We start from the raw sequence: 13356 nt of genomic DNA on the forward strand, positions 1-13356 counted from the left end.
GACTAAATCCCAAATTGCCAGCCCATCCTCGTTCGTTCATTATCAAAGTAGATACCCAACAGGGTGCACTACGAGAAGGTGAGGATTGGACAGTAGGTCAATAGCCCTGGTCGGTTCTCCGCATTCCTTTAAAGGTTATGTGGAGGTCTCTCAGTTATACAGCTTTGACCCTTAAGCACCCCCTGTAGATAATCTAAAATCTTAAATCTAATATAACAGTTGTCATGTTAAAAATAGGACCTCATTGTTACTGTAAGAAAACTATCTATATGAACAAATGTTTCTCCCATGTTATCTTAAATAGAATTTATTACTAAATAATTTAAGGAAATTGCAACATCAACTTGGATATGCATTAAAATAAATTTTAATATACTTCAAGATTTCGGCAACGTCATGTAGCCATTTTCAAGAAACTTAAGAACAAGACACGTGCACAACAAACAGTATGTGAGGAAGAAGCAGGAAGCTATTATTTCTCCTAAAGTCCTGATGGTGCCCCCCTAGTGGGAAATGTTGGTATTCTTGGGTGATTGGGCTGAAGGTCTTCTGATGTAGGTTTCCCAAATTTGAGGCAGTCTCATGCAGCCAAATTTGTTGAGGTTTGGATTGTTTCTTAGGGCTGAAGCTGATTCCATGAAAAGCCTTTCATATTTGTATTTACTACGGTGTATTATCATGGCTTTCTTCCACCGTATTCTATGGCAGGTATCCAGCGCATGGTCAGCAACCCCAGAGTGGCTGTATTAGTGAAACCGGATGTAGTCCTTGTGTTCTGAAATTCTGATATTTGCTGTCCTGCCTGTTTGGCCAAAGTAGGACAGCTTACAGCTGCAAGACCTACCTGGTATACACTAGGTAGGTCTAGGGGATGAGGTTGGTCTTTAGTAGAGCGGATAAGGGATACCAATTTTTTATATGGTCTGTAACAAGAAGTTAAGTCATGTTTTTTTAGGATTTTTGTAATTTTCTGAGGTGCCTCGGAATCCATCTAAATCCATCACCACACCCTATATCCGAGGATATAGGGTATGGTGATGGATTTAGAGTAATCCTCGTTGTGAGGGTGGGAGGGGTTACTGGTTTCAATATTTTTTGGATTTTTTTTTGGTGGGGGGGGGGGGCTAGCCATTGGCTGAGAAAGTGTTGAGAATGTTGTTTAGTTCTGTGGTTAGGGCATTGTCATTTGAACAGATAAGTTTAGCCCAGTTGTGTAGTGTCTTAATGACTCCATATTGTTGCGAGGAGGGGTGTTGGGATTGCTGGTGAATGTATCTGCCTGTATGGGTGGGTTTTCTATAGACCGAGAAAGCCAAGGTTCCATCAGGCTGGCAGGTGACTAGTGTGTCTAAGAAAGGAAGGCAGTTGTTTTTTATTTCCTACAGGGTGAATTTGATTCTGGGGTGTTGGTTGTTTAAGTGTGTTAGGAAAAAGAGGAGTGCATCGGAGCCATGTAGCCAAATAGCGAACACATCATCAACATAGTGAAGCCAAATGGTTGGTTTTTGTGGGGGCAGAGTTTAAGGCTTTCTCTTCAAAAGTCTCCCATATAAAAGTTGGCCAAGGGTGAGGAGAGTGGAGAACCCATTGCTGTCCTCTCTATTTGTTTGTAGAATTTTCCTTGCCAAACAAAATAGCGTGAGTTCATTGTGAACTGAAATAGGGCTGTGATATCGGTAGGAAATTTAGCTTGGATTAGCTCTAAGGATTCTTTGAATGGGACATTTATGAATGAGGAGGAGACATTAAAACTAGCCATTATGTCAGTGTGTTTGAGTGTAAGGTTTTCTATGCTGGCTTTGAAGTGGGCTGAGTTTTTTATGTGTGAAGGTGTGTTGCCAGTATAGTGTGAGAGAGCTTTGGCCAAATGTTAACTAGTTTGTATGTGGAGGAATCAATGCCATCCACTATGGGACGTAATGGCATATTTTCCTTATGTATTTTTGGGAGTCCATAAATACGGGGGGGGGGTATGGAGTTAAATGGTTTTAATTTGTTAGTGATTTCCACAGGCCAAGAAGTGACCTTATTAAGGAGCCTGTGGAGTTTTCTCATTTGTGAGTTGTGGGATTGTACTCGATAGGAAGGTAAGTAGCCTGATCTAACAATAGAGCTTTCAGCTTACCTGTGTAATCCTTTTAGCTAGAAATCACTAACAAATTAAAACGATTTAACTTCATACCCCCCACCCCGTATTTATGGACTCCCAAAAATACATAAGGAAAATGTGCCATTATGTCCCATAGTGGATGGCATTGATTCCTCCACATACAAACTAGCTAAAGATTTGGCCAAAGCTCTCTCACACTATACTGGCAACACACCTTCACACATAAAAAATTCAGCCCACTTCAAAGCCAGCATAGAAAACCTTACACTCAAACACACTGACATAATGGTCAGTTTTAATGTTTCCTCCTTATTCACAAATGTCCCACTCAAAGAATCCTTAGAGCTAATCCAAGCTAAATTTCCTACCGATATCACACCTATTTCAGTTCACAATGAATTCAGGCTATTTTGTTTGGCAAGGAAAATTCTACAAACAAATAGAGGGGACAGCCATGGGTTCTCCACTCTGCCCCACAAAAACCAACCATTTGGCTTTGCTATGTTGATGATGTGTTCACTATTTGGCCACATGGCTCCGATGCACTCCTCTTCTTCCTGACAAACTTAAACAACCAACACTCCAGAATCAAATTCACCCTGGAAGAAGAAAAAAACAACTGCCTTCCTTTCTTAGACACACTAGTCACCCGCTAGTCTGATGGAACCTTGGTGTTTTCAGTCTATAGAAAACCCACCCATACAGGCAGATACATTCACCAACAATCCCACCACTCCTCCTTGCAACAATATGGAGTCATTAAGACACTACACAAAGGGCTAAACTTATCTGTTCAAATGACAATGCCCTAACCACAGAACTAAACTACATTCTCAATGCTTTCTCAGCCAATGGCTATCCCCCACCCAAAAAAATCCAAAAAATATTGAAACCAGTAAACTACAACCCCCTCCCTCACAACAAGGATTACTCTAAATCCATCACCATACGCTATATCCGAGGTACCTCAGAAAAAATTACAAAAATCCTAAAAAAACATGACTTAACTTCTTGTTACAGACGATATAAAAAATTGGCATCCCTTATCCACTCTATTAAAGACCAACCTCATCCCCTAGACCTACCTAGTGTATACCAGGTCCCTTGCAGCTGTAAGCTGTCCTACTTTGGCCAAACAGGCAGGACAGCAAATATCAGAATCTCAGAACACAAGGACTACATCCAGTTTCACCAATACAGCCACTCTGGTCTTGCTGACCATGCGCTGGATACCTATCATAGAATACGGTGGAAGAAAGCCATGATAATACAGATAATACACCGTAGTAAATACAAATATGAAAGGCTTTTCATGGCATCAGCTTCAGCCTTAAGAAACAATCCAAACCTCAACAAATTTGGCTGCATGAGACTGCCTCAAATTTGGGAAACCTACATCAGAAAATCTTCAGCCCAATCACCCAAGAATACCAACATTGCCCACTAGGGGGCACCATCAGGACTTTAGGAGAAATAATAGCTTCCTGCTTCTTCCTCACTTACTGTTTGTTGTGGCTGCGTGCACGTGTCTTGTTCTTAAGTTTCTTGAAAATGGTTACGTGACGTTGCCAAAATCTTGAAGTATATTAAAATTTATTTTAATGTATATCCAAGTTGACGTTGTAATTTCCTTAAATTATTTAGTAAAAAATGCATAACCAACATCTAAGCCTTTCCACGAGAATTAAATAGAATTTAGCTTTGATGTAGTTTCTAAATATTTAATTAATTTTTAATTTTATCTGTATTTTTTATTTTTTTTTTCACTAGAGATCATGCCAGTAGAATAACTAGTGATCAAATCATTGTTTCTTTAGCTTACTGTGTGAAATGTAACTCAGCTTGTCCTTGTATATTCTCCAGATGATGATCTTAATATGAAGGTCGAAACGTCAGGAAATTAAAATAGTTATTTATAATATGGTTGTAAAGTCCATAATTTCTAAAATAAAGTAAGGTTATGTGTTTTGGGTTGAAAAGGTTATATACTGTGTTTTACAGTGACGATATTGGATTGTAGGAAATTGATGACGACCTATGGTAATGGTGGACAGAGAGTTGAATTTGAAAGGGCTTATTGCAAAAGTTGAACGTTGTACGTTTAGTTTACCTCCCTATCTTTAGTTGTATGTTGAAAAACATACAACATACAACTAAAGATAGTTGTATGTTGTATGTTGAAAAACATACAACTAATGATAAGGAGGTAATTATCCCTCTTTATAAGGCTATGATTCAGGTGCATCTTGACTACTGTGCACAGATTGGTCACCTGGATTTCTTGGGGATCAGGAGATAGTATAAAGAATTCAGAGACAAGTGACCAATTTGGTGAACAGTCTGTGGAATGCTCCCTATGAGGATAAGTTGAAGGTGTCTGGTTTACAAAGTAGTTGATAAGAGCAGAAAAGAGGGGACAAGATATTAAAGGGATTTCATAAAAATTGATGCAAAGGAAATTTTTCTATATGTGACAAATAGAGAGAGAAAAAAACAACAACTAGGGGGCATCTGGAAGTTGTGTGGTTAGTGTGGGTATGTAGACTAGATTTGTTTGTTTCGAGAAGTGAATGATTGGAATGGATGGCCAGAATTAGTTGTGAGTGTCCTGACAGGTGAATGAGTTTAAAGAGGGGTATGATAGGTTTTGTGTATATAAAATTTAGTGTGGGTTTCTCATGGTAAGTCTCTGACTCCATGGAGATACGGTATAATAATAATAACACCTCATTGCTAATGGTGGATGGAGAACCTTTCAGACATTTGCTTTATCCCAAGAAGCCTGGGAAATTCCAGATGGATATAAACCAGTCTCTTTCTCAGGCAAGTAAATGTGATGAAATGACTCAGCCACAGTTATCAAAATTCTGAAGTAAGGCATGCTTTTCTGGGCTTGTTCATCCAAGAAGCAGACTGTATTTTGTCAGCATGAGCCAAATAAACCTACTTTCAAATACTCAACGCATTTGAATACTTGCACAGTTTTGTGGAATCTCCATAAGTTTTGTTATTATTTGCTAGCAACAATTGTATATAAATTTTTTTGAAAGACAAATCCATCTATCACATAAAGAACCATTACAAAGGATTTTCAACTAAAGATGAGAGTTAGCTAGTCTTATAGACAAATTACAGGGATATTCTGTTCACAACTTGGATTTTTCATCATAGAATACAAATAAATTGGCTGGAGGACAAATGCAATTAATGAACACGATATAATGATATTAGCCTTAGTTGTTATGGCTATAATTTCCATTAAACCAAACCAAACTTGCTACTTACCACTGGTAGGCTTCCATATAGTTGTTTTGGTAATGATTCTCCTAACTGCCATTTTTTTTCATCCCATCTAGCACCATCTAAAAATAGTCCTTTAACATAGACACCTAAGCAGATACAAGGAAAATATGCAGATATTCTGAATTTGTCCAACAATTTACAATGTAAAGAGGATTTTTTTTTTTTAAGGTATACAGTATTTGAATAAATTATTGCTAAATTTGGATGTATTCAAAGTCAACTCTCACTATTAGCAGACACCACAATGGTGTCTGCTATAGTAAAGGCTGAAAAGTCACAGCCAAGCTTCATGGTATCAGTTCTGTGCTAAAAGAAATTTGCTATACCAAGTATTCTACTATAACAAATTAATTCTTTGGTTTCTATATATTTGCTATAATGAGAAGAGATTCTACGCTTGGAGGATAGAAAGCACCGTAATTATAGTTAAATGGATAGATATATCTCCAGACACATCGTCCTGCTGATTACAAACATCTCTCCAGCACCTTAGATCATTCCATTGCTGCAGCACCAAGATTTCCCTAAATATCTGGGTGTTACCTTGGATAGAACACTATCTTCAAAAGACATCTGGAGAATATCACTTTAAAGATCAGAACCTGTAATAACATCATACAAAAACTGTGTAGTTCAACATGGGGGTTCTTCTGCTACTACACTGATGCTCCACAATGGGCCTAATCTACTCTGCAGCAGAATATTGTTCACCAGTATGGCTAAACAGTCCTCATATCAAGAAAATCAACATGCAAATAAATGCAGCAATGAGGACAATAACAGGCTGTGTCAAATCCACTCCCCTCTACTGGCTTCCAACTTTGAACAAACATTGCACCACCGAACCTGCACAGACAAGATGCTGTTGTAAAAGAGTACAAAAAAAAAAAAATCCCCTGTTACCAATACACGAAGACCTCCCACATATAAGTATAAATCGCCTTAAATCCCAACTACTTCCACTGATACTGGCTGAAGAACTAGTAAATAGCAACTTCAACGTCAATTCGAAATGGCTAGAAACTTGGAAATAAAAATTATCATTATCAAATTCCTGACATGTACCCTCAAGGAGTGTACAGAATATGATAGTAATACATGAAAAACTTACATCACCACTAACTTCCTATCTACAATTTTCCTTCAAATCAATCTGTTACCTGTCAAGACCATCATCACCACCAGACTTAAACAAATATATCCTTCCCAACCAAAATATGAAAGGGATTGAGTTTCCATGTCATCTATGGAAAAGCTTAAATAGGATACGCACAGGACATGGTATCTGTGCAGACAGCTTACACAAGGTTGGGGAAGATCACCTACACCCCCAATGTGACTGTGGGGCCACAAACCAAACCATCTGGCACATTGTGGAGGACTGCAGCATAAGAGCTTACCCTGGCAACTTGAGACACTTTTGAGGCAGATCCTTCAGCTCCTGAATGGCTAGCTGAAGTAGATTTAAAATTTTAGTGACTTTTTTTACCTGTTATTTGTACATGTACACTACCTGTCTCATTTATGCTGTCTGCACAAATATGTATTTATATATTTTGATGTTGTGTTTTTTTATTATGCCATATACTAAATAAATAAATAAATTCCATCATTAAATTGCAATTTTCATTATTCCCCAAAAGCATTCAGGAAATTAGGAGTGTCTAATGGATTTTCAACAACACCCTCCTACACGATCAATGATTATGTATACGAAACCCCTCAGAGTTTAATATCTATTCATATTTAAGAGAAAATAGAATCTTCAAAAACATGAAATTTCATAAGAAAATATTCACATGGTTCTAGAAGAGCACGACAACTCAGCTCATCATGAAGAAAAGTGTCATCCATATCACTAGGTCCTCCAAGCCATACAGGGTACATTATTATCAGTGAAAATTCCAGAGGCAGTAACTTTCATTTCATCCACAGGATGGCATCATTGCAGAAGATCCAAATAAAATCATTTGGAAATAGGGAAATACTACAAAACAACATACAGCTTCAGAGGAGCAAACCTCTTGCAAGGCTATCCAAGAAACATGAAAGGAAGACAAAACATTTTTATCACACTTAAACCAGCCAAGAAAAATCAATCACTTTGGAAGAAAATTAAAACTGTATGCAAATTTTTGCCAAAGAACAAATGGCCTAGACAGACTCATCAAAGTTCTTCCAAGTCTTCAGGATTCAACTCAGACCACTCCTTAAAACACTACAACTTACTCCATTGGATTTCCAGTATCTGTCACAACCTCAGTAACATACCATATACCAAAAAAAAAAAAGAGTGCACAGATTTTTGAAAAACAGGTATCCAGTCTCAAAGAAAAGAAAACACAATATACATGATCAGCTGGAGAATATAAATCAGTCATTGATTATGTTATTACAGATTAAGCTAGCTGAGTTAATCCTAGATGTAAGAGCATATTGAGGTTTTGAATTAAGCTCTGATCATTATACTGTACTGGCAAAAATCCAGTTTAAAACCAAAATGGCTAAAAAATAACTAAAATGGAAATGCACATCAACAAAGTTACAAAATTTCTTCATTTGAAGATTCCCATATGAGGCAGTGATATCAAAAAATGTAGCAAAACCGAAACGACACAAGAATCAAATGACAAAGAGGAGAGAATGGGAAAATCTCAAAAAAAAAAAAAGCCTGACAATACAGAAAACAGAAAGAGGACTATGTAACTGGAATGAAAAAATAAAAAAAAAGAGTTACCAGAAATGCCTATATTTCAAGGTGGTAATAACAGAAGCAGAAATATAATATAAAAGAAATAGCATTGTTGCAAAAAGAAGTAAGAACAAAACAGAAAGAGAGAGAGAAATGAAAAAATTTTGTAACAGAACTAGAAAAGGATATATCAAACCCAACTAAAAACCTTTAAAATAAAACAATAAAATACATGAACTGAGAAATAAAAGAAATGGTAAAAATGAGTAATCCATTTTCAAAATCTCTGGGCTGACAGTAATCAAGAAGTAAAATTTTATAAAACAAAGAATGGCCTAACAGAAAATAATACAATGCCAGAATTAAAAAAATATGAGTAAAATGAAATACTGAGAAACACCAGGAGAAGATAATATAAATATGGAACTATACAAAAATGTAGATGAAACATTTAATGAAACACCTAAAATTTTTTAATAAGTTTTGGATTTCTGGTAAAACTCCTAACTCTTGGAAAAAATACTGGTTACAGTCATCTTTATTTCTTTTTTTTTAACATGTAAAAGAAATAATATGTTTGTGTGTCCTTCTTTTGTGTTGTTGAGTGTTAGTAAGGAATTAGTAAGAAATGTTATCCTGTAATTAGTCAATTTTTGATCTCCTTCAAGAGAATGATAATACTTGGAATAAAAAAAGCCAGATAGTTTGGCATGAATTGATATATCATTAATACTTGATAATATGTGTGTGTATGTCAGTAAAAACTTGTACGATACAATACTTAAAGCATCACAAAACCAACAAGTGGAGGAGCCATGCATCAGGACCATCAAATCAGCATACACCAATGCCACAGCAGCAATTCATTTCAATGGAAACATCTCTACTGTGGAAATACAGAGGGGTATAAGACAGGGTGACACAATATCTCTGAAATTATTTACAGCATGGCTAGAAGAAATATTCAAACTTCTTGATTGGGAAAAGAAAGGTCTGAAGATAAATGGAAGATATTTAAGCCATTTACGCTTTGCAGATGGCATAGTTATCTTTACTCCAACTGTGCTGAATTACAAACTTGTATCCAAGAACTCCAAATTTCTAGCAAAAAAGCTGGACTACAGATAAACAAAAAAGACCCAAGTTATGTTCAATAGCTATATCCAATCATAAATAATAAAAATCAATAATGATGAAATTAAACAAGTAGATCATTACATATACTTAGAACAACAGATATCAATGGAACAAAATATCATGGGCGAAATTAAAAGACACACAATGCTTAGGTGGAAAGCATTTGGAAAATTACATTCAATATTCAAAAACCAACTACCATTATGCACTGAAGAGAAAAGTTTCTAACCAATGTATTCTTCCTGTATTGACATATGGCTGTGAAACATGGACACTAAATGCAAAGGAAATTCAAAAATTAAGAACAACACAATTTAGTATGGAAAGAAGTATACTTGGTATCACAAGACTGGATCACAAAAGGAATACAGGCAGCCCTCGTTTTATGCCTCACTGCCATTCCTGAAAAACACGGGCATAAAACGAACCCAATTTTAATGGGAGGTACAAAGTTATGTTCTGTGCAGTCAAAAATATGCACATGAAGTATGTGTAACATTATTATATTTAAAGCTTTGATAATACATACATACATATATATTTGTTAAAATAAAATTATTAATAACAAAAACAAAACAAAATTATATACAAAAAATATGAAATGAAACTTCTAAAAGATATTACATATTTCTATGTTGAAGTTCCTGGTTTCGGATCACCTGCATTTTTTTTGGAAAAAGTAGCCAGTGTTAGCTGCCTAGATTTTCTTTTTCTTTCTTTAAGGAGTTCAGTGTAAAGTCGAATAGATGCGATTACACTCCTTTTTACGTTCGCACTCTGTTCCCAATCGTGATCCATTTCGCAGAATTCATCAGTCAATGTCTCTATGCTTGCAAGGATACATTGTAAATCGGCCGTTTTTATATCTCTCAGAGGACCTTCTTCGTTTTCTCTCTCCTCCTTTGGATGTTGATTTAATTGCTTGGCTAATTCTTTTAAGTCTTCATTGGAAAATGGTTTATTATGGCTCTCTAAGACTTCTGTCACATCTTCAGCTGTAATATCATCCAATTCCACCTCTCACGCAAGCTGGGTAACGTCTTCAATAACATTCTCCTCTTGCTCTAATTCCTCAAAGTCATGCATAAATGCTGGAAGAAGTTTTTGCCATGCTCCTTTTAAACACTTTGCTGACACTTCGTTCCAAGCTTCCTTGATGTTGTTAATGCCCTTCAAAATATTGAATGACCGCCAATAGTCTTTAATAGTTTTTCCTGAAGTGTCCAAGACTCTTACCATTTCCGTAAATGTTATACAGAAGTAATAGGCTTTAAAGATTGATATAATCCCTTGATCCATCGGTTGCAAAAGCGATGTTGTGTTTGGGGACATGTAAACAACCTTGACATCCGATGGTGTTCTTACTTCAGCAAGGTTTTGAGGATGTCCAGGGGCATTATCCAAGAGAAGCAATGCCTTGGTAGGTAAATCATTTTCCTTAGAGAAGCGAAGCACGAAAATAATTTGTGTACCAATCTATAAAAATGTCTTGTGTAACCCAAGCTTTCTTGTTCCATTTCCAATAGATTGACAGCATGGCTTTTAGACCCTTGAAGGTGCATGGTGTCTGTGAATGGTACACCAACATTGGTTTAAGCTTCAAAGTTCCGGAGACATTTGCACCCAACAAAAGCGTAAGTCTATCTTTTGCAGCTTTAAAACCTGGAGCGAAACATTCTTCACAGGAAATAAAGTTGTGTGATGCCAATTTTTTCCAGTACAGCCCAGTCTCATCAACATTAAAAATGAGATCAGGAGGATAACTTCCTTGTTCTTGAAATTCTTGAATTTCAAGTCTTGAAATTCTTTAGGAAAAGCAGCCACTGCTGCAACATCTGCACCTTGCCGCCTCACCACATAATTTGACATTATGGCACTTACTTCAAGACTTAAATCTCATCAACCAACCTTTGCTTCTTAAAAATGTTTCTTCACCTCCATCTGTCTTTTTAAGATCCTCAAAAATTTTTTTGCTTTCTCAATTATAACAGCCTACATCCATCCATAATGATAATAATTTTTCGATTTTTTCATGAAGTTTATCCCTGCTATAACTTACAAGTTTTGCATTTAGTACTGCTGTAGAATGTTGCACAGACTGTTTTATTCTATCTGCATTTTTTATAATTGTAATAACAATCAATGGAGGTAAGTTCATACTTCTACAGACATTAGCATGTGTCTGCCCATCTTCCATTCTTCGAATCACCTCCATCTTCTTTTCAAGTGTGATTGATTTCCGCGCCTTCTTAACACCAAGTTCTGCTAACTTTTCTGCAATTCTTTTATCGGTTATATAATTACATACTTTATCAATTTAAATACGTATGTATGTAAAAAAAAATTAAATAGAACAATTAGGTAGATTCAACAGTAAAACTAGGTTTGATATATATATGTTGTAGTAGCTCGGTAGATACTCAAACACTAGAGTGCCTGCTAGCGTCATTTCTCATTCAGACCACACTACAGTAAGAAAGCATGTGCAAGCATCTGGCATTATTGCGAATCAGGGTAAATTGAACTGTCGTAAACCGAGGGCTGCCCATACATGGATAAGAAATCAAACCAAAGTCTCTAGGAAGAGTAAAACATCTGAAATGACAATGGGCTAGGCATACTGCTCAAAGACAAGATCAACGATGGACAAAAGAAGCACTGGATTGGATTCCATGAGAGGAAAAACGAGTGACATGGGAAAGGAGAGCCATGGACAGACAGTTTTGGAGTAATCTTGGAAAGGCCTTCATCCAGCAGTGGATTGACGATGGCTGCTGATGATGATGTGTGTTTTAGGGGGGGGGGGTTAGAATCTGTATTGTATGCCAGAGGAACACTACCAACTATTTAGTAATATTATTCTCCCTCTTATAAATACAGAGTTTCATACCGTAGTCCACTTTCATAGTACTTGCTAAAGCATTTAATTAGCACATCTCAGTTCCTATCTATATAAGATATATGTTTCTTAGATAAATTTTGAAGTATTTGTATTCTTCTGCAGACCAGAGGCTAAACAGATTGGCCTCACCACTTACCACACCACAATCAAGTCAATTTATGTATATTTAGTTTGGCTCCTGAAACTGCCTGACATTGTTGATATGCTGATTCTGGGTGGGAGAGATCATCATCTTGATGGGCTATAAAAATATCACTGATTTAGACTGTCAAGGTAAGATAGGAGGTTTTAGTAGGAAGGATTATTATTATTATTATTATTCAGGCCTCCATGGAGCCAAAAGACTCATTGAGGGAGGTCCTTCCTAAGACATAAAGTCTGTCAAGACTCATCGAGGGGAGGTCCCCCCCTGAGAAACACAAAGTCTATCATACCACTCTTTAAACTTACTGACCGTTCTCGCTCCCACCACTCCATCAGGCAATGCATTCCACAGCTCAACCACCCTCCACACAAAGAAACCACTCCTTACCCTCTTGCTCACAGTTTCCTTTCGTAACTTCCAGGGATGGCCTCTTGTCATCACTCCTTCCCGCTGTTCAACCAAGCGAAAGAACTCCCCAGTGTCAACCCTGTAACCACCTCTCAACAGTTTAAAAGTCTCAATCATATCACCTCTCCTTCTTCTATCCACCAAACTCTGCAGTCCACATTCTCTCAGCCGATCCTCATAACTATCCTCGTACAGTCCTGAAACCATCTTTGTCATCCGTCTTTGTATCCTTTCAACAGTTAATTTATCCCCTTCAAATCCTGGGGACCAAATCTGAGAACAATAGTCCAAGTGTGGTCTGATCAGAGACTTATACAACGGAATGATAACCCTCTTATCTCTGCAGGTCAGTGTCCTTCTCATAATAGCAGCAATCCTCTGTGTTACCTTCACCACCTTTGCAATATGTCCCCTAAGCTTCAGGTTTCTATCAATCATCAACCCCAGATCTCTTGTCTCCCCTACTTACCTCCAGTATAACTCCTCCCATAGAGTATGCAGCATCCCATCAATGTTTCCCAAACCTCAAGACCTTACATTTTGCTGCATTAAACTGACTTACACCCCCATTCATTTGCCCATCTCTCTAGCTTATTTAAATCCTCTTGCAGGGCTACCACATCTGCACTATTACTAATAATCCTTCCCAGCTTCGCATC

At 37.0% G+C, this 13356-nt stretch overlaps 1 protein-coding gene across 1 annotated transcript in view; it reads right to left on the minus strand.

Annotated features, from left to right (window-relative positions):
- Dhc36C (Dynein heavy chain at 36C) overlaps positions 1–13356 on the minus strand; it is a 1350914-nt gene that overhangs the window by 11104 nt on the left and 1326454 nt on the right. Inside the window, 1 exon segment of the mRNA XM_090395101.1 lies at positions 5396–5499. Coding sequence (XP_090251227.1) covers positions 5396–5499 — 104 coding nt within the window.

Source organism: Typopeltis vanoorti, chromosome 7 (genome assembly GCF_054136105.1).
Source record: "Typopeltis vanoorti isolate ZY-2024b chromosome 7, IOZ_Tvanoo_1.0, whole genome shotgun sequence".
NCBI lineage: Eukaryota > Metazoa > Arthropoda > Arachnida > Uropygi > Thelyphonidae > Typopeltis > Typopeltis vanoorti.